General features: G+C 57.5%; 3 protein-coding genes across 5 annotated transcripts; 1 reads left to right on the forward strand and 2 right to left on the reverse strand.

The window, feature by feature from the left end:
* Positions 1-588: 588 nt before the first annotated feature.
* On the reverse strand, positions 589-3176 carry NODAL (nodal growth differentiation factor). The gene is made up of 3 exons (XM_075444711.1): positions 2924-3176; positions 1360-2159; positions 589-1261 (listed from the first exon to the last, which is right to left on the reverse strand). The coding sequence occupies exons 1-3, from the start codon at positions 3174-3176 to the stop codon at positions 1109-1111; spliced, it is 1206 nt and encodes a 401-aa protein (XP_075300826.1). The 3' UTR covers positions 589-1108.
* Positions 3177-4228: 1052 nt separating this feature from the next.
* Positions 4229-14605, forward strand: ASH2L (ASH2 like, histone lysine methyltransferase complex subunit). Of its 2 annotated transcripts, XM_075444634.1 has the most exons (17): positions 4229-4362; positions 5270-5339; positions 6280-6425; positions 7185-7273; positions 7621-7715; positions 7851-7946; positions 8172-8267; positions 8501-8576; positions 9279-9296; positions 10624-10717; positions 11085-11302; positions 11522-11689; positions 12043-12236; positions 12647-12739; positions 13044-13142; positions 13456-13515; positions 13964-14605. In XM_075444634.1, exons 1-17 carry the CDS (start codon positions 4229-4231, stop codon positions 14069-14071), a joined length of 1854 nt encoding a protein of 617 aa, XP_075300749.1. In that variant the 3' UTR covers positions 14072-14605. The 2 variants fall into 2 exon arrangements, with proteins under 2 accessions (XP_075300749.1, XP_075300750.1); XM_075444635.1 differs by lacking the exon at positions 9279-9296.
* A 568-nt stretch (positions 14606-15173) lies between these two features.
* Positions 15174-19364, reverse strand: STAR (steroidogenic acute regulatory protein). 2 transcript variants are annotated; one of them, XM_075444637.1, is made up of 8 exons: positions 19277-19364; positions 17930-18093; positions 17322-17435; positions 16939-17066; positions 16547-16705; positions 15823-16007; positions 15569-15662; positions 15174-15481 (listed from the first exon to the last, which is right to left on the reverse strand). In XM_075444637.1, the coding sequence occupies exons 2-8, from the start codon at positions 17991-17993 to the stop codon at positions 15380-15382; spliced, it is 846 nt and encodes a 281-aa protein (XP_075300752.1). In that variant the 5' UTR covers positions 17994-18093; positions 19277-19364; the 3' UTR covers positions 15174-15379. The 2 variants fall into 2 exon arrangements, with proteins under 2 accessions (XP_075300752.1, XP_075300751.1); XM_075444636.1 differs by having other exon boundaries at positions 17930-18097; positions 19277-19353.
* Positions 19365-19942: the final 578 nt, after the last annotated feature.

Genomic DNA, 19942 nt, shown 5'->3' on the forward strand with positions numbered 1-19942 from the left:
ATAGAAATACGACAGAAATCTGAAGAGAAATGCCTCAGACCCGGCGGAGATTGAAAATCCCAGCCCTGCAGATGCTCCGCGTGGGTGGGCACTGGTGCTGCAGTGTCCTGCCGAGAGCCCCCAGCTGCGGCGATGCCTGTCGCCGGCGAAAGGAGCATCGCCGTAGGCAGCGTGTTGTGGCCATAGGCAGCGTGTCGTGGCTGCAGGCAGCGTGTCGTGGCTGCAGGCAGCATGTCATGGCTGCAGGCAGTGTGTCGTGGCTGCAGGCAGCGTGTCGTGGCTGCAGGCAGCATGTCATGGCTGCAGGCAGCGTGTCGTGGCTGCAGGCAGCGTGTCGTGGCTGCAGGCAGCGTCGTGGCCATAGGCAGCATGTCATGGCTGCAGGCAGCATGTCGTGGCCATAGGCAGCGTGTCGTGGCCGCAGGCAGCGTGTCGTGGCCGCAGGCAGCGTGTCGTGGCCGTAGGCAGCGTGTTGTGGCTGCAGGCAGCATGTCATGGCCGCAGGCAGCGTGTCGTGGCCGCAGGCAGCGTGTCGTGGCCGCAGGCAGCGTGTCGTGGATGCAGGCAGCGTGTCGTGGCCGCAGGCAGCGTGTCGTGGATGCAGGCAGCGTGTCGTGGCCGCAGGCAGTGTGTCGTGGCTGCAGGCAGCGTGTCGTGGCCGCAGGCAGCGTGTCGTGGCTGCAGGCAGCGTGTCGTGGCCGCAGGCAGTGTGTCGTGGCAGGGAGCGATGCTGCTGCGGCTCCAGCCCTGTGCCCCGGCCCCTGCCTCTGCGGAGCAGCACCTCCAGCCCTCAGCCGCCCCGGCACGCACCGGCTGCCAGCGCCGCGGCTCCCAGAGCAACGCAGCCGCCGGGCACCCACCACCCCGGCGCTGCCGCCGGCGTCGCAGGGAGGTGCCTGGTGGCCTTCCCTGCACCGAGCCCGGGTCCGTCCACGCACCGTGGCCACGCAGTGCTGCAGAACTGCTCACGCCGGGGCAGCCCGCTCCTCCCCGGCACCGCCAGGGCTTCGCCGACCCGTGGGCACGCTGGGCGTGGGGTGGGCGGCCGGTCCGTGGGGACGCTGCCTGGGCAGCCATGTGCCCCTGCCCGGCGGGGGACGAGCCGCCCTCAGTTGCAGCCGCACTCCTCGATGATCATGTCCTCGTGGTGGCGGACGACGATTTCGCCCTTCTCGTAGTAGAGCATGGAGAGGGGACTCATCCTGACCGGGGAGCAGGCGGGGCAGGGCACCTGGTTGGGCTTGTAGAGCTGCAGCAGGCTCTGCGGGGAGACAGGGGAAGGGCGAAGCGTCACCCCCTGCCACGGGCCGGCGGGGCTGGGGGTGCGTGGGGCGAGCGGAGGCAGCAGCCCCCTCTTACCTGGATGTAAGCGTGGTTGGTGGGCTTGAAGGTCTCATCCACAGGCGAGGGGCACTGCCCTTCGCACCGGTAGGCATTGTACTTTTTGGGGTAGACGATCCAGCTGCCCCAGCCGGTCTGCTCGAAATCCACCATCATGTCCACCCTCCTGCACAGGGACCTGCCCTCCTCCCCCGGGACGGCAGCCGCAGCGTCGCTCGCTTTGATCCTCTGCTTCTCCTTCCTGTTCCTGCGGTGCCGGCGGGCGCCCGCGCCCTGGGACCCGCTCTCACGCATGACGTGCTTGGAGGTCTCGGCTGTCCTGATGAGGCTGTGCTCTCCCGGAGACTTGTCCCTGGAGAAGACGAGCAGCAGGACTCCGTCCGTCACGTCCTGGGGCAGGGCTGGCTCGCCGTGGCCGGTGTCACTTGAGGTGGGCGAGCGCGTCACGGTGGTGGCCGTGGTGGTGGCTGTGGTGGTGGCCGTGGTGGCCAACGCGCTCCCTCCCGCGGGACCGTGGTGCCCGGGTGGGCTCCCTTGGTGGAGCCAGGAGCGGAGCAGGCTGGTGACCTCGAACACTTTCCAGGAGGCCTGGGTGGAAGAGGGGCTGCCAGCCACGGTGCCCAGGAAGAGCTGGTGGGCACAGGTCCCGCCGCCCCGGCACCGCTGCCGCCGGCTGTGGTAGATGTCCAGGGAGACGTCGCGGGCCCGGGAGAGGCCGGGCAGGCGGACGCGGAGCTGGGCCAGGCTCACCTCCTGGCTGCTGGAGAGGGAGGACATGTCGAAGGAGAGCGCCCAGCGGGAGCCGTTCTGCAGGGAGCCTGGAACCCAAGGGACGCGGTGAGGGGACTGCCGGCTGTGCCGGGGTGGGGACGGTGCCATCGCCTGCTGCCGGGGCACGCTCCCCACCGCGGGAGCCCGAGGGTCGGGGGAAAGCAGCCAGACCCACCCTGAGCACCGAGAGCCAGCGAGAGCACCGGGCAGTGCCGGGCCGGGGAGAGCGATGCTCTGGGGTGGTGCGGGTCCTGGGACAGGGATGCTGGGGGACAGTGCGGGTCCTGGGGACGGTGCGGGACAGGGATGACTGGGAGATGGGGTGGGTTCTGGGGATGGTGTGGGACAGGGATGCCCAGGGACGGTGTGGGTCCCGGGGACGGTGCGGCTCCCAGGACAGGGGTGTCTGGGGGAGGGTGTGGGTCCCGGGGACGGTGCGGGTCCCGGGATGGGATGCCCGGGGATGGTGCGGGTCCCGGGGATGGTGTGGGACAGGGATGCCCAGGGACGGTGCGGGTCCCGAGGACAGTTCGGGTCCCAGGACAGGGATGTCCGCGGATGGTGCAGGTCCCGGGGTCCCAGGACAGGGATGCCCAGGGACGGTGTGGGTCCCGGGGACGGTGCGGGTCCCAGGACAGGGGTGTCTGGGGGAGGGTGTGGGTCCGGGGACGGTGCGGGTCCCGGGATGGGATGCCCGGGGATGGTGTGGGTCCCGGGGATGGTGTGGGACAGGGATGCCCAGGGACGGTGCGGGTCCCGGAGACAGTGCGGGTCCCGGGAGGGGGACGCCCGGGGCCGCGGCCCCACTCACCGTGCGGGGAGAGGCTGAGGGCAGCGGCGGCGGCGGCGCGGAGCGGGGCGGGGGGGGCGCGGAGCAGCTGCAGCATCAGCGGGGGGCAGCGCGGCGGGGAGCGGCTGGGTGCGGGGCTCGGTGCGTGGGTCGGTGCCCAGATGGGTGCGTGAGTTGGTGCCCGGGTGGGTGCCCGGGTGGGCGCGCAGCCGGTGCGGAGCAGGGCGAGGGCGCAGAGCAGCAGCGCGGGCGCGGAGCGGAGCGGGACCCCCATGGCTGCAGGGGCCGTCCCGCAGCCGCCCTTTTTGTACAGCGGCCCCGAGCACCGCCCCGGGAGGCCCCGGCAGCCCCCTCCCCGCACCCCCGGCCCCCCCCGCCCGCCCTCCCCGCTGCCTCCCGGCGCTCTTCCCATCCCTCCATCCCCAGCCCCATCGCTCCCTCCCTCCGTCCCTATCTCCATCCTCCCTCCCCTCCGCCCCCCATCTGCCCCCCCCATTCCACCTCCCCCGTTCCTCTTTCTCCCTCCCTCCCTCCTTCTCCCCATCCTCCCCCCCGCCTCCAGCCCCCTCCATCCCCGCCGCATCCCCCCCATCTCCCCGTCCCTTCTCCTCTCCATCCGTCCCTCCTGGTCGGGGGGGGACGGCCACCCCCTCGTTGTGCGGGGACACCGCCGTCCCCAGCACCCTGCTCCGCACCTGGGACCCCCGGGGGCGGGTGGCCCCAGCACCCCCCCTTCCCCCCGCCGTCCTGTCCCGCTCCTTGGAGAAGGGGGGGGCTCTGCCGATCCCCCGATTTCCCCCTCTCCCAGCGCCGTCCGGAGCGGGACCGGCACCGGCTGCGGGACACCACGGGGGCTCGTACGGCTGGGTGCGGGCCGGGGGTGCGGGCGGCAGCGCGGGGGGGTCCGGCCGGGGGTCCCGCTGCGGCTGGGGGGGTGCTGCCGGCGGGGCAGGGGGGTGCGGGGATGCGAGGAGCTGGGCGGGGGTCCCGGCTCCCCTTTCCCGGGGGGCACCGGCTCCGCCTCCACGCGGGACCCCCGGTGTCGGGGGGGGCCCGCGGGCGCTGCTGGGGCCGGCACCGGCGGGGAGGTGTTGACGTGTGGCTACCCCCGGCTCAGCCGCGCGCCTAGCTCCCAAGCTTTGCCTGGGTGACGTCACGGCCTAGCACGGTGACGTCACGGCTCCCCCCCGCCCCGCATTGCCCTTCCCAGCCGCCGCCGGCAGGTGGCGCCGCCCCAGGTGGGCCCCACCGCGCGGCGTTGCCCTTTGAAGCGGGGAGTCTCGCGAGAGCGGCGCCGTTCCCGCGAGAGCCGCGCGGCGGGTGAAAATGGCGGCGGCGCCAGCGGCGGCCGCGGCCCCGATTGCTGCTGCTGCGCCCGAAGGCGCCGAGCCCGGCCCGGAGCCTCCCGCCGCTGATCCCCCCGCCCCGCCGGAGCCCCCCGCTGCCGCCGCCGAGACCGGGTATGGCCGTCCCTGCCCGTCCCTGCCCCCGGGCCCGGCCCGGCCCGGCCCGAGCCCCCCGCCCGCACGCACCCCCCCCGCCCTGGAAACCCTGAGGGTCATGGGGGGGGCTCTGCCCCCCTCCCCGTCACGCTGGAGCCGTGAGGTAACCGGCGGTCCCCGCCCCTCCCCCGCCAAGCCCTGGAGTTCCAGGCGGTCCCAGCGACCCCGGCCCGTCCTGCCCCGGAGGGCCCCACAGCCAGGCCAGGCCCCAGAGCCAGGGCCCGGACCCCACAGCCAGGCCAGGACCCTGCCCAGGCAGCCCCAGAGCCAGGCCCTGGACCCCACAGCCAGGCCAGGCCACCAGCTAGGCAGCCCCAGAGCCAGGCCCCAGGCCAGGCCCCGGACCCCAGAGCCAGGCCAGGGCCCTGCCCAGGCGGCCCCAGAGCCAGGCCCCATCCACAGAATCCCAGCATGGCAGGCGTTGGCAGGGCCCTCTGTGGGTCACCCAGCCCAACCCCCTGCCCGAGCAGGGTCACCCAGAGCAGGCTGCACAGCACCGCGGCCAGGCGGAGCTGGAATATCTCCAGAGAAGGAGACTCCACAGCCTCCCTGGGCAGCCTGGGCCAGGGCTCCGTCACCGTCGGAGGGAAGAAGTTCTTCCTCAGGTTCAGCTGGAGCTTCCTCTGCTTCAGTTTGTGCCCAGGCAGCTCCAGAACCAGACCCCAGAGCAAGGCCAGGCCTTTGCTTAAGCAGCCCCAGAGCTAGGCTAGGCCTCTGCCCAGGTGGCCCAAGAGCCACAGCAGGCGGCCCCAGAGCCAGGCTGCTCCAGTCCAGGCCCGGCCCCAGGGCCAGGCTGTGCCACGCCGCAGTTACACCAGGTCCAAGGTGAGAGTTGTCTCTCAGGATCTCATTTTGGCTCTCGCAGGGGAGATGCTGCCCTGGTCGATGTCACCGCAGCTCTGGAGACAGAGTCCACCAACGGAAAGGAACCCCTGGTAGGTGGCTGCAGGCAGCCAGGACGGACTGGGAGAGACCCAGTCTGCGGGGCTCAGCTCTGTGGTGCTGGGACAGGTGGAGAACGTGGGAGCGCCGAAGCTGAACATGCAGCCCCTCGGTGAGGCGCTGCCCGGCTGGCCTTGCTGCCAGGTGCCAAGGTCTGTCTGTCCCTGCAGCAGAGCTGCCCTCACCGTGGGCTCTGCGGGAGCTGGGAATCCTGTGTTTGCGAAGCATCCTTCCCTCCTGAGGGCCATCGCAGGCTGTGGTTGAGGCTCGTCTCTGGGATACCCCTTCACCAGCTCAGTAGCCCTCTCCCGTTTGGTTTTTTGTTGGGGTTTGGGGTTTTATTTCCATCAGCACCAGCACGTTTTCCCAAAGGATTCTTACTCGGTAGCGATCTAGCGTCTTTGCACAGATGACAGGGGAGATGCAAAGGCGTAAGATAGCCACAGGTCATACATAGCAGAGGAAAAGAGCAAGTGTAGAATTTTTTTTCAGAAGATAAAATGTTTCTACTTAACAAATAGATATCTGGCTGTGCCTGATGTGTTAGGAGTAAAAAGCATCCTCAGTTTTCCAGGACTGCTAAGTCAGGGGTAAGATGCAGACATAGAAGGGGAGCCGGTAGTTATTCAGAAACCAAAATCTGAACACATTCCTGTGGTTCAGACGAGAAGGACTTCCCATCCTGGTAGCTCTGGTTTTAGTTCTTTAAAGAATTATTTTGGAAATTAAATCCTCGCCCATCTGACTAGTTCTAACTAACCGAATCGACAGAGTAGTTCCAGTTCACTCACAGCATGGCTGTATGTTAGGGGGAAAAAAATTTATTCCCTCTAAATTCTCCTGTCTTGACAGGTTACTGCACAAAGCTTCTTTCCTGTCTGATTGAGTCAGTCTTTAAGCCAGTGCAAGTTTGCTGATCTGCTCTGGTTGTAGGAAGCTGCAGGGGACAACTCTGAAGCCTTGGATGCTCAGGCAGGCTCGGTGGATGAAGAGAACGGACGGCAGCTTGGAGAGATAGAGCTGCAGTGTGGAATCTGCACAAAGTGGTTCACAGCAGACACGTTTGGCATCGACACCACGTACGTCAGCGCTGCGTAATGCTGGGCACGAGACTTTGGGTAGCGGAAGTGGAAGGATTTGGAGTGTAAAGTCCCAAGGATGAGGGCCCTGTCCATGCAGTCTGTTATGTAAATAGCTGAAGCTTTACCCAGCCCAGCGTGTCTGTAAAACATCTTTGTCCAGACCTCGGGGCTGTCAGCGCTGCCCTTGGACTCGGTGTGTCAGAGACCTCTAAGTGTTATTTGAAAGGCAGAGGGGGCTTCAACAGACATTTTCAGTTGGTGTGAACCAAAACCAAAAGCTTCCTGTGAGAAGTAAATTCAGCTTTCATTCTAGAATCTGTGTGGGACTGACCTTAGAGTTATTAAAAACTTAACTTTTTTTGGTTGTATTTAGTGCCTAAGAAGTACTCTAGACTTCCAGTCAATTATAATTGACTCAGGTGGAGCTCCTTGTCCAGAGCTTCTGGATTGTTGTCCTTTATTTTGCTGAATGAATTGCAAGACTTCCCTGAAACGAGAAGATGACACTTGGCTTGCTGACATTTTCCTCAAGAACTTTGTGGCTTTTCTTGATGACCATGATAAACCTAATTTGGTGAAAATATCATTGAACCTGTAAGATGTTTCTGGTTTTGGAGAGAGAGAGAGAATAATTAATTTGTTGACCTGGAGTAATTAATTTCTTAACCTGATGTAGTAAAGAATAATTGATTTCTTAACTTGATGTAGTAAGGAAGGTGTACACCAGAGCTTACAAATCAGTGTGCTCTTTTCCAGATCATGTCTGCCTTTCATGACCAACTACAGTTTCCATTGCAATGTTTGCCATCACAGCGGGAACACGTATTTCTTAAGAAAACAAGCCAGTAAGTGTAAAAGCACTTCTGTTGAAATTCTGTGCCAGATAATCCTAGAGGCTTCGTTTTGTCCAAAGTTGGTGGGAGGGTTCTGCTGAAACTTCAAAAATGACCAAAAAATCCCATGTTAGCAACAAGCATGTGCAGCTTTTTCTGAAAATGTTTTGTCACTAACGTGGGATGGTGCAAGCCTCTGTTTAGTGAGGGCTGCTGAGGTAGGACAGACCCGGTGAGGGTTTTACTGTTACCGAGGATGGCATGGGCGCTGCGTGGACAGTAACTGCTGTGTACGTGGGTGCATGTTTGGTCTTCTCCGTGAAGTGTAATTCTAGCTCTCGTGTATTCTTCTTTTTGAGACCTCAAGGAAATGTGCCTTAGTGCTCTGGCCAACTTAACGTGGCAGTCGAGGACGCAAGATGAGCACCCGAAAACTATGTTCTCAAAAGATAAGGTATGGCTGCTACAAAAGTCATCGTGGATTTATGTAGCTATGATTTCAGTGAAGAGCAAGTTCAAGCAACTACTGCCAGCAAGACTTTCAGACCCCTGCTGTTAGAGTCAATTTTATTTTTTTTTTTTTTTACAGGATATTATCCCATTTATTGATAAATACTGGGAGTGCATGACAACACGACAGAGACCTGGGAAAATGACTTGGCCTAACAATATTGTCAAAACTATGGTAAGTTTCTGGAGTGAAATTCGTGGAGGGTTTTGCAAATGGTACAGTTTTCTGACATTCGTGTTTGCTGAGGTCTGGACTTAGAGCTAAATGGGGAAGAATCGAATGCTTCCTTTGTAGTTGGTAATGTACTATGTATTAATAGTAAATATGATGATTTAAAAAGTTGTTAATGAATTTGGTATGATCTTACCCTGTTTAACTTAAACTCCTCCTCTGTTGTAGTGTAAAGAAAGAGATGTGTTCTTGGTGAAAGAGCATCCAGACCCAGGGAGTAAAGACCCAGAAGAAGATTACCCCAAGTTTGGACTTGTGGACCAAGTGGGTAGTTAGAGACGGAGGAGAGTGCCGTGGGGAGTTGGGAGGAAGGGGTGGGCGTTCTTCTTGCTGGTGGCTTCCACTCGGTCAGATGAGCAGACCTCGGCCGAGTCGCGCTGTGAGCCTGTGTTGTGCCAAGCGACGTGTCGGGGTGCTCCAGCACTGGAAGTGCCGTGCTCGGGTTTGGAGTGGTAGGTTTGGCTGAGTCCATACATCAGGTTTTTTATCTCTTTCAGGATCTTGCCAATATTGGTCCTGCATATGACAACCAGAAACAGAACAATGCTGTATCCACGAGCGGAAACTTAAACGGCAAGTTCTTTAATCAGGTGGTTTCTGAGTATTTGGGACGACGCTGTGTTTTCCCAGTGCTGTAGCTGGGCGTCTGTGCAGTTATGTCAGCCGAGATGCTGCAGTTAAACCTGTCGAGTCAACGGAGGTTATGCTAATTATGTTCAAAACACGTTCAGCCTGTCTTAACCGTGCCTGTCGACAGAGGTAGATTAATTTTACCTTCTTGTGAAGGTTCAGCTTGGTTCTTCGTGGCCGCCAGCTAAATCAAGATGCTTGTAAGAAAGCTGAGCTTGTCACTTTCCTTCCATGGTGATTCTAATTTACATAGTTGTGTTAGGCAGATTTCCTGTTGCCCTCACTCTTGAGATTTGAAAGTAGTTGGGGAAAGTATGTATTGCTCTTTACAGTCACTGCTTGCATTGTACTGTTGTTCCTTTTTGGAGAATGACAGCTGTGCTATCAGCTTTGCCTTGCTCACTGAGATGACGTACAGAAATCTTACTGTAGTAATACTAACAGCTGGTGAGATTTCTTTGTGCGCAAGGCTACGCCATTCTGAGTTAAACATATTCAAATAGTACCTGACAGGAGGTGTGGGGGGCTTTTTCAACCAGGGTTACAGATACCTCAGGCTGCATTGTCTCCATTTCATGCACTGTTTGTTTTTTATTTAATTCCTGGAAGATGGACAGATATGTGGTGCCACTTCTGTTCTTACAGGTGGAGCCTCTTTGGGAGGTGAATATTTACCTTTCAGCTTCTAAACCTTAAGTATTATTGTTTGCAAAGCTTTTTTGCTCCGTTATGTTAGAAGCTAAAGTCAATTAAAAATCAAAAGCGTGCCCTGATGTGATTGCAGTAATACTTCAATACAAAACAACAATTTCACTTTTTAATCTTTAGCAGTTAGAAGCTTTTAATATCATATTCTGCCCCACTTGACTGGTTTAAAGTTCTGTTTTCATGTATGTTTATTTTTACCTTATGTGATTTGACCTGATATTGTTGTAGGTGTAAATCTTAATGCGAGCTGGTATGATACTGGGATTGTTCAGGCAAATACGCAGTGACAAACTGGAGAGCCTAAATGTTTATCTGCAATGAAACTGGCAGCTGAGATCATGTCATGTTTGCGCAGAATATGGTATTCCTTCAGCGGTTTGAATCCCTCACGCCGCAAGGGGAAAGCTGAGGAGCTAAACGCTGACCCTATTTTCAGTTGTGACACAGTGTGCGGTTTGTAAAGGTGTTTACCTGCAGTACACACAAATTCTACAGTTCTCCTTGTAAATCAACAGTGATCTTTTTCAAAATGGTGTAATGATAACATGCACATACAGTTCAGTGTATTAAAACGTTATTGTGATACTTGTTTGATTACCTTTAACGTGTAGCTTTTCCTGCACTGTAGTTTTATTGATGAGTGAAAATTGGGTGCTGTAATAGGAAACGATAGACTGTTCAGTCGCAGTGCTGGGTTTGCTGATACTGAAGAGAAACACCTCTATTGCTTTTCATTTGTCCTCAGCTTCGGTGTATTTTGCCTTATAGATGGAAATTAATATGAAGTGCTTACTGGCGTCAGAGTGTTTCTCCAGCGTAGTGTGTCACTGGGACGGTGACTTTGCTTAACCTCAGGTGGTGTGTGCTGTAGGTTGCTTTTCTGCTACTTTTGCAGAAAAGCATTTGAACTGTGACTGGAATCTCCATGAAAGCAAATAGTCATGCTTTTGAAATGGATCCCAGTGCTGTTGTGACAGAAAAGATTCTTAATTCTCACCTGAAAAGCTTGAGCTGAGCTCATTTTGTTGATAAATCTCACTTAGCTTCCATTCTTAAATTTAGACATGGTAAAAGTTGACTGGAAGCTACATAAAAGTTTGGATTTTGCTGTGCTCACTTGCAGTAAAGTCTGTTTCACATGGAATTGTGGCAGAAGGTTCTTGAGCTCAGGAACTGATGTTAATTGGGCTGCTCCTGCTCCTTGCTGTTCGTGGAGATTCCGTGCTCACGGGCTCGCTCTGATCACCGGCTGCTCTTAACACACCGTGGTTTCTGTGCGCAGGGGGAATGGCGGCAGGAGGCAGTGGGAAGGGACGGGGAGCCAAGCGCAAGCAGCAGGACGGAGGGACCACGGGAACGGCGAAGAAAACCAGAAGGTAAGAGGAGGGATGGTGCGGCGGCACAGCGAAGAGCATCTGTAGCAGGGTGCTGTACGCTGCTCAGAGGGACAGCTTTACTTCCCGTGCCGTCCGCCCGTCCCTGCCCGTGGCAGATCTGTGGGGAATCGTGCCGTAGCCCTGTGATGTTATTGGTAGGTCACGTGCTAGAAGTTATTTGAAGCAGGTGAGTGTACGCTCATGCTGTAGGTGAGTGCGTGCTCGCTTTGCACAGACTCGTGGAAGCAAAGCGGTGTGCAGGCCGTGAGCGCTGCAGGGGCAGCTCTGTGCGAGGTTGTCCTGGGTTGAGCTGTGACTGAGCCACCGCCACCGTGAGATGCCAACCTGTGGTTTCTGTGTTTCACAGTGACCCCTTGTTTTCTGCTCAGCGCTTGCCGCCCCATGGTTACCCTTTGGAACACCCCTTTAATAAAGATGGATATCGTTACATCTTGGCTGAGCCTGACCCCCACGCACCAGACCCAGAGAAGCTGGAGCTCGACTGTTGGGCAGGAAAGCCTATTCCTGGGGACCTCTACAGAGCCTGCCTGTATGAACGAGTCCTCCTAGCACTGCACGACCGAGGTACGAAGCTTGCTAATCGTAAGCAAGTTGTAGAGCCAGCTCTGCATACGAGGGGCTGTTTCTGTAAGTTCATATCACCAGGTACCGGCGTTTCAGCCGTAATTGCCCAAGAGGTGCAAGTGTTAAATCCTCTCCTGTGTGGTCGCTTGCCTTTCGACTTCACCGCACATTAGAAATCACAAATAAACCACTCGTACCATCTTCTCTTCCCTGCTGCAGCTCCTCAGTTGAAGATTTCTGATGACAGGCTGACCGTCATTGGCGAGAAGGGCTATTCGATGGTACGAGCCTCGCATGGAGTGCGGAAAGGAGCGTGGTACTTTGAAATATCCATGGATGAGATGCCTCCAGATACAGCGGCCAGATTAGGCTGGTCACAGCCGTTAGGTAAATAATTGTACTCAATATTTCTTAGCTGTGGATTCCAGCTGCTTCCTGTATTTCCTTCCCCAGTGGTTTAGACCTAAGGGGGGTAAGTCACCTTCAGCTTGCCAGCTTCTTCACTGCTTTACTTAAGGGGAAGCTCTTTGTGCAGGTGATCTGGGCAGCACTGCAGTACGGGTGGATCCTTTAGGCTGTTGCATGCTTGGCCTCGTTTAACGTTGCAGTCAACGCTTTTGTACTAATGGTCGTCGTATTTGTTAACTGAATGCAATTACTGCTCCAAAGATTGAAGTGGGACACGCAGAGGTGCTCCTGCTACGCTCTGTGTGTTCCTGAAGGAACGCTGGTTTCCGCAGGGAACCTCCAGGCGCCTCTGGGATACGACAAGTTCAGTTACTCCTGGCGCAGCAAAAAGGGAACAAAGTTTCACCAGTCGATAGGGAAACACTATTCGTCTGGCTATGGACAGGGCGATGTGCTGGGATTTTACATCAGTCTTCCAGAAGATACCGAGACTGCCAAGTCACTGCCTGACACTTACAAAGATAAGGTGAGGTGTGGAGTAAGTGTTGGCTGGGTGGACGAGTGGAAAACGGGTTGCTCTAGCCTCACTTTCATCCCCTTTGCATCCTTTCCGTCCTGCCTTGGGGTAACCACTGTGGTTCATAGCGGAGATGTCCAAAGCGTTGATCTCAGCAGAACAAAATACCCAGAGATTCTGCAAGGGAGGACTCTGCATGGACTGCTGAAGGAGATTGCCAGCATCTCCTTTCATCTCCTCTTTCCCTCCCGGTTCTGGAATATCAGAGGGGTGCGAATCGCTCTTCACCGGTGCTCTGACACCGACAGGCACGCCTGTCCCGGAGCAGCGCTCCTGGGGCTCTACCATTCCTTAATATGTCACTTCAGATGTAATCCACAAAAACTGTTACCTTAAGTGAGTGTTTTCTAATATTGCAGGCGTTGATCAAATTCAAAAGCTACTTGTACTTTGAAGAGAAGGACTTTGTGGACAAAGCGGAGAAGAGCCTGAAGCAAGCACCCGGCAGCCAGGTAAGTCAGGTGTTGGTCGGAGGAGGATGCAGAACCCCGGGGAGCGCCTGCTGCGACTGGCTTGTTGTAGGTATGAACTGCTTGCATGTAGCGAGCACCGAGGGAGGCTGATCACTAGTTCTTCACCAGAAAGCTTTAATAAAAGCCACAGTAAATGTGAACTCAGCAAACCGTCTGTGCCCTTTACTGTCACTTAAAATTGTCTGGCATCAGGTGGAGTGTGGTGAAGCCGCCTCTTGAGGATTACGTTGTAGTTCACGAAAGTCAGCAGCAATGGAAAAAAAACTCTTCATTTCCTTTTCAGATAATATTCTTCAAGAATGGTGCCAGCCAAGGAGTTGCCTTTAAAGACATCTTCGAAGGAGTTTATTTTCCTGCTATTTCCTTGTACAAAGGCTGCACGGTAAGTGACGTCTTTGCGAGACAATTCCAAGGTCCACTGTAGTTTTAGTAATGCATATGGGGTGGGTACTGGGAGTGTGTTAAGCAAGTGAAGAGGAAAGAGGGGACTTGTTTTAGTGAAGCGACTGGAACAATGCTGCTGTTCACCTGTGTGATTAACTTCAGCAAACTGCTGAACAAACACTGTCCTTGTGACAAGGATGCTGGTTCATGTGGTCTTGCACAGGGTGCAAGTAGGCTCAAGAGTAGGAGGGGATGAGGCCTGAAGACTGAAGAAGTTTGCCTGCTTTTAATGACACATTTGTCTTCCACAGGTCTCTATAAACTTTGGGCCATTTTTCAAGTATCCACCTAGAGATATCACTTACCGTCCGGTAAGTAGTAACTGAAGCTTTTCACCCCCCCGCTTTGTGATAGCCTCACAGTGTTTAGACAGAGGGTGGTTGAGATTCTGTTGTGATGGTGGGAGCTGACTTATACCAAGCCCGTGTCTGTCCTCTTCAGGCTTTGTATGGGGACAGTGTAGCCAAAAGGCTTGTATTTAACTAACACATAACTTTAGGGATAGATAACTAAAGAGCAGATGCTGTCTTGTTCCTCTTGACATATTATGAAGTCCCTGTTCTTGCCTGTGTTTGCTTATCAGAAACAAGAATTCATCCCTCTTAAAAGCAGCTAAGGAAACACTTGGAAGTATTTTTCTCCTGCTGATGTTTTAGGGAGGGAAGCAGTCCTGGAATGCTGCTGTGAACAGCGCTAGGCAGCAGTTGTGCTGAGCCGGTACCTCCTGGCTGGGGCCAACTGTCTTTGTTCCCTTTGCAGATGAGCGACATGGGCTGGGGTGCTGTTGTGGAGCACACGCTGGCAGATGTACTCTACCACGTGGAGACGGAAGTGGATGGCAGACGAAGCCCACCCTGGGAGCCATAACTGGAGCAGGCGGCACGGCATTAACAAAAGGACACAGCGGGTATCCAGTCAGTGGGTTTATTTGAGAGGAACATGCATCACTCAAACAGCAGCCAGCGTGCAAACCAGCTGAAGCCCTGATGGCAGGTGCCATGTATGTCTGCTACCTGCTGAAGATTCACGCTCCACCACTATGCTGGAGTCAAGTGGGGCAGTTCTGGTTGTATTGTGCTGTTTGTGGGCAGCCCTTGGGGTCTTCAGAACTTTACAGCGTAGCCGGCTGAAGAAGCAAGTCTTGTGTTGAGGTGATGTCTCCTGTGATGTCCTGGTGTTGTGACAGTCACAGCAGGCTGTAGCTGGCCCTCCTGTATGTACATGTGCAGAGGTGACACTGACACTTGTGCTTGGCTCACTGTAAACAGCAGCTTCCAGCCAGAAGGACTGGGTTTAACAAGACTACTGCATGTATGACTGAAATTTGGGCTTCTGTCCAAAGTGTATTTTTTTTTCCCCACAAACTGGAAACCAGTTTAAAAATAAAGCCTTTAACTCTGAGGTTTGTCTTTTACTTCTGTTATGAATGAGCTGAATTAGTTACTTTAAAAGCTCTCCTTACTGTGTTGACAGTCATATACACAGCCTTCTGCCAGAGCTTTGAATGAATAAATAATTTGACACAGTGTCTGTACAGAAAAAATAATTTAGAGTTGCTTCACTGGGGGGGAGAAGGGAATAAAATTTTTTGGGTAAGTGCTGCATTTGTGTTTTGGGGAAGGAGGGGAGTAAATTTTGAGGTTAAGTGCTGCGTTTGCCCTACTGAGCCTGTGCTGGTCCTCCTGCCTTCCCAGTCAGGTGCCTGGCACTCCCCAATAGCTAATTAGCCAAGGCCTTTAATAGTAAGACACCACTAATTAAAGCTTTTTTTAATTTATTGAAGCTAATTAGTTGGGAGGTTGCAGGGGGCTGATGGGGCCAGCACAAGCTCAGGGGAGCAAATGCAGGACCAAAAATTTGAGGCAAGTCCTGCATTTGCTCCCCTGAGCGTGTGCCGGCCCCGTCAGCCCCCTGCAACCTCCCAACTAATTAGCTTCAATAATAAGGCTTTTTTTATTTATTGAAGCTATGTATTTATTAATAAAAACTAAAAAAGTTTTTGAATTTGTATTATACATAGTTTCAATAAATAAAAAAACCCTATGTATTAATTAGTTAGTGGTGTCTGCTATTTAAGGCCTTAGAGCCTGTGCTAATTAGCCAACTAAACAGTGCCTGACTTGAGAAGCTTCCCTGTCTACCCCTGCACAGAGCACTACACCCCTGGGCCGTGGGTCAGCAGGGCACGGTGCGGGCCAGGCGCTCCCGGAGGTGGTTGGCAAAGTTGACCTGCGTCTGGGACAGGACCTGGTTGATGATGGTCTTCGGCAGCCAGCCCTGGAGAGGTGCAGGAGACAGGCCGTGAGCGGAGCGTGCCTCGACGCAAATCCTGCTTCACTTTGAAATGTTTGCTGCAAAACTTACCTTCAGGTCGATGCTGAGCAGCCACGTTAGCTTGGTTTGCGAAGGGCTGCCGGGCAGTGGGCGCAGGACCATGCACGTGGGACCGTTCTCAGCCCTGCAAGAGGACAGGAGCACACGCGTTAGAGAGCAACGTCTGACTTAGCTCAAAAATCACAGCAGTGCTGAAGCACTCTGGGAATTCGGATTCCCTGCACACCAGTGTGGGGCTCTGGCTCTCCTTACACACCCCGACAGTGAACACGAGAGGCGATTACCTTACAAATCCCTCCTGCTCCGGCATAGCTCCGTATTTGGTGGCCATGCCGGCCAGCACGCAGGTGGAGCCGCGTCTCTTGGCGCACCGGACGCTCACGAAGTCCCGTGGTCCGACAATGTTACCGGGGGTGGCGGCCGCCTTCTCGTGGGTGATCACCGTGTCCTTCCCAATCTTCTGGAGAATCTGGAGAGTTTAAGAATAAAAATGTTACATTTGAGGTATTTACTGCAAACACAGCTAAAAGCTAGCTTTAGTGACTGTGTGCTCAAACACAAGCTCTTACAAAAACCTTAACGCTTAGAGTGAGAAAAACTGCACACACCTGCTTCATCCCAGACCACAGCACATTACTGTTCAATACCTGAGAAGGAAAGGTGCTTCTCTTATTCCAGACAAGCTGTGGAATAGCAAACTCGTCCCTGCCGCTGGGGTGCTGTGATGTTTCTCCTCCAGTAACAGTAAAATTAACAACAGCCCTGGCTGCTGCCCGGCCGTGAAGTGCATTTCCTGCAGACAAGCGGCTGCAGACCCACTCCTGCGGCAGCAATGCGCCGGCTGCAGAACACGCTCTGTCAGCAGCAGGAAGCGGACAAGGCAAAGTCCAGCTTCCTGGTTCCCAAAGAACGGGCGGGGACATCCCGGCAGCGATGGACAAAGTGACTCCTTGGTCCGATGCCACTCGGAGCAGCGTGTGTGTGTGTGCAGCCGCACGCGTTTCCTACCTTGACTTCTTCGACGCTGGGGTTCCAGTCTCCCATCTGCTCCATGTTGTCCACCAGCTCGCTGTACACCGTGTCCAGGGGCTGGTCCACCACCACCTCGAGTCGGAACACCTTGCCCACGTCCGGGAGCACCTTGCTCAGCACTTTGTCCCCGTTACCCTGGGAGAGGGGAAGGCGGAATCAGTATCTCAGACAGTGCCCAGGGAGGTTGTGGAGTCTCCTTCTCTGGAGATATTCAAGACCTGCCTGGACAAGGTCCTGTGCAGCCTGCTCTGGATGACCCTGCTTGGGCAGGGGTTGGACTAGGTGACCCACAGAGGTCCCTTCCAACCCCTACCATTCTGTGATTTACAGGAGGACTGTGTCCTTCTGCTGCAAAGCAGAGAACCTACCACCACCGTCTCTGTCTTCCAGCCGTCCTGGTCCCCGAGGATGCTGAGCGATTTCTGGAGGGCTTCCTCGCCTTGCTTGATGTAAGACATCTCCATCTCGCTGAAGGGCTTCTCCTCCAGCCTCGAGCCTGCGCGGGATCAGACAAAAGCAGGAGTGAGCACACAAACATCGCACAGCCGGCTAACGCATCGTCACGCCAGGTCAGCTTTCTCTACGTCTCCGAGCCCAGGAGCTGGGGAAGTAAACTCCATCCCCACCGCCCGCCTGCGCTGTTTGCTTGGCAGGAACACAGGCGACCCAGGAGCAGTTTTCCCCCAGCCACCCGTGACGGTTCCCCCCCGCCGTCAGGAAGGGCCGGACCCCCCCTCTGCCGGTCACTTACTGAGCAAGGAGCTCCTTCGGCGGACCTGGTGGATCCAGGTGCTGGGCCCCGTGCTGCGGCAGGCGAGCCTGCTCAGCTCCTGGCTGAGGGCGACAGCGGCTTGTCTTCGCAGACCTGAGGGCACAGAGCGTGTCACTCGCCGGCACCAGGCACCGCGCCGCTTTTTTCTTTCTCTTTTGCAATTTAAATGTAAGACATTAAAAAAGTCGCTGCCTTCCCTGCAGTCCCTCCCGGCACAGAGCGCAGCTGAGTGCCATCGCGCTGCGCTGGGACAGCAGCTGCCGGCACAACCCACCCTTGGCCCCAGGTCCCACTCACGCACGTGTGAGCGGACAACAGTCACAAAAACACGGCGGAGCCATCACGCGGGTGCCCAGGGACGGCCGCCGGAGTCGGAGCGCAGGAACACGAACTCCTGCAGCCACGTCACCCGGAGCTGTGCCCAGCGGCGGCACACAGCCGTCCCCAGCACCCCAGAAATCGCTCCGGCAGCAAAAGCCGTCGCAGAGACAGTAAAACACGAAACCCAGAGAGCAACAGGGCATGGGGTGGGAGAGCATCCCGGGACCCCCAGCGCCCTCCCACCCACGGAGAGGGTCCCCTCTCACCGGTCATGTTGCGCAGGTGCCGGTAGGAGATGGCGGCGCAGAGCTTGGACGTGGCGGGCAGCATCTCCCTGGTCTGTACGGGGCCGTGGGCTGCGGTGGGCGTCTCTGCGGCGAGTGCTCCTCTGCGCCGGGCGCTCGGCCTTAAGTACGCGGGCTGAAGGATGCTGGCTTGTCAGCAGGGAGATAAGAGCCATCACTTACGGCAGGGCCCCAGGGGCCAAGGCCAGAGCCGGCTCCTCGCGCATGTGCCGGGGCCGCGGGTCGCGTCCGGCGCGCAGATGCACGCACCGGCTGGCACGACGGAGCCCGGGGAGCCCCCACCCGCGGTCCGGCCGGGGGGCACGGGGAGCTCCCGCAGCGAGACGAGGGCACGGGACCGAGGCACAGCCGCCCTGCCCAGCTCGTACGGGGCTTTGCGGGCGGCCCCCGTGCCAGGGACAAACCCCGCTGCGCAGGGACCTGGGGTCCGCGGCACCGCTGGCCCCGCACGGATCGTCAGCCGTGGATAGCAGTGGACACCAATCAACTCTGACAGGCAACAACCCACAAAGGCAAATAACCCATAATAACAGGTAACAACGGACAACACCATCTCACAGCACAACCATCCCAGAATAACCGGAGCCAGGCTCAGCCCCACCTCAGCCAACGCCGGACACAAGAACCGGGACAGCCTGTCCCCACACCGGGGACCCGAGCCCACCGCAGAGCCCACTGCAGAGCCCTGGCTCCGCCAGCTCAGTAAAGCCCCAGCGCACAGGACCAGACCCCGCAGGCAGAGCGGGACCTCCGGGCATCGCTGGCACCCGTGAACGCGCGTGGGACCGGTGGGCACGCGGGACGGCCATGCACGGGGGAACGCCGGGGATGCTTCACGCACATCGCACGGGCAGGAGCGTTTGGGAGCTGCAAACCTTCGCCCTGCACCAGCGCAGCTGCTCTTTCAGCCCGGACAAAGCTGAGCTTTGGGTGCAGCAAGCGGCTGAGCCGGGGGCTGGGAGCGAGGGGCAGCCCCCGCGCCTCTCCCGGAGGACGGTTTATCTGCCGCGGGGCTGGGAGCGGTGGGCAACGGCGGAGCAGCGATAACGCTCAAGGATGAGCTGACATTTCTGGGATGAGTTACGGCCCCGGAGCCCAGCGCTCCCAAGAACCCGCGAGTCACCAGCTGCTTCCTTTGACGTCAGCCCCCGCGCCCTCCTGCGAGGAACCTGACCTTCCTCCCCGCTGTTGCAACAACTTGGCCAAGGGGGAGGTCAGCCGCTCGCTGTGCCGGCAGCACGGCCCCGGCGAGCCCCCCGCCTCCCCCAGCCCGCCCGGCGAGCCCCCGAGAGACGGTTTGGGTCCTACCTGCCAGCCGGGACGGCTCCTCTCCATCACCGGGGCTGCTGCCCTCCATCACGCGTGAGAGGAGACACCATCTCGCACTCCGATGGAGGTGCCAGGGGGACCAGGAGGAAGCCAAGAGCCGCACCATCCCCTTTCTGAACATTGACTGGGAAGCCCCCGCCGCAGTCGCACTCCCGCTCGCCGCGGCAGCCCGGTGCCGGCGCGCTGCCCGGTGCCCCACCACAGCCCTCCCCGGGCTGGGCTCCCTGCAGCCCGGTCCCCGCACGCCTGCACGAAGGGGAGGAAAAAGTCAGGAGGGTCCAAAAGCCCCGGGGTGCTGCCAGCCCCGCAGCCCGGAGCTCCCGCCAAGCACCAATGGGTCCCCAGGGAGAGCGGGCAGACCCCCCGGCAAGGTGCACCGCCCCCGGACCCTGCACCCCTCGCCCTGCTGGAGACGCAGCCCCGGGACCGGGACCCCGCTGTGATCCCAGCCGGAGCAGCCGCTCCCGGCACAAGGCCTCACACAAGGACGCGCTGTTGTTTGCGAGGAGAATCAAAACAGCCCGGGCAGAGCCCCCCCTCCGGCTCCGGGCTGGGGGGTCGGAGGGGTGCGAGCCCCCCAGTGCCCCCTCGGGAGGGGACACGCAGGGACAGTCACGCAGAGCCCCGCTGCCTGCCACCAAGCCG

Source organism: Opisthocomus hoazin, chromosome 28 (assembly GCF_030867145.1).
Source record: "Opisthocomus hoazin isolate bOpiHoa1 chromosome 28, bOpiHoa1.hap1, whole genome shotgun sequence".
Taxonomy (NCBI): domain Eukaryota; kingdom Metazoa; phylum Chordata; class Aves; order Opisthocomiformes; family Opisthocomidae; genus Opisthocomus; species Opisthocomus hoazin.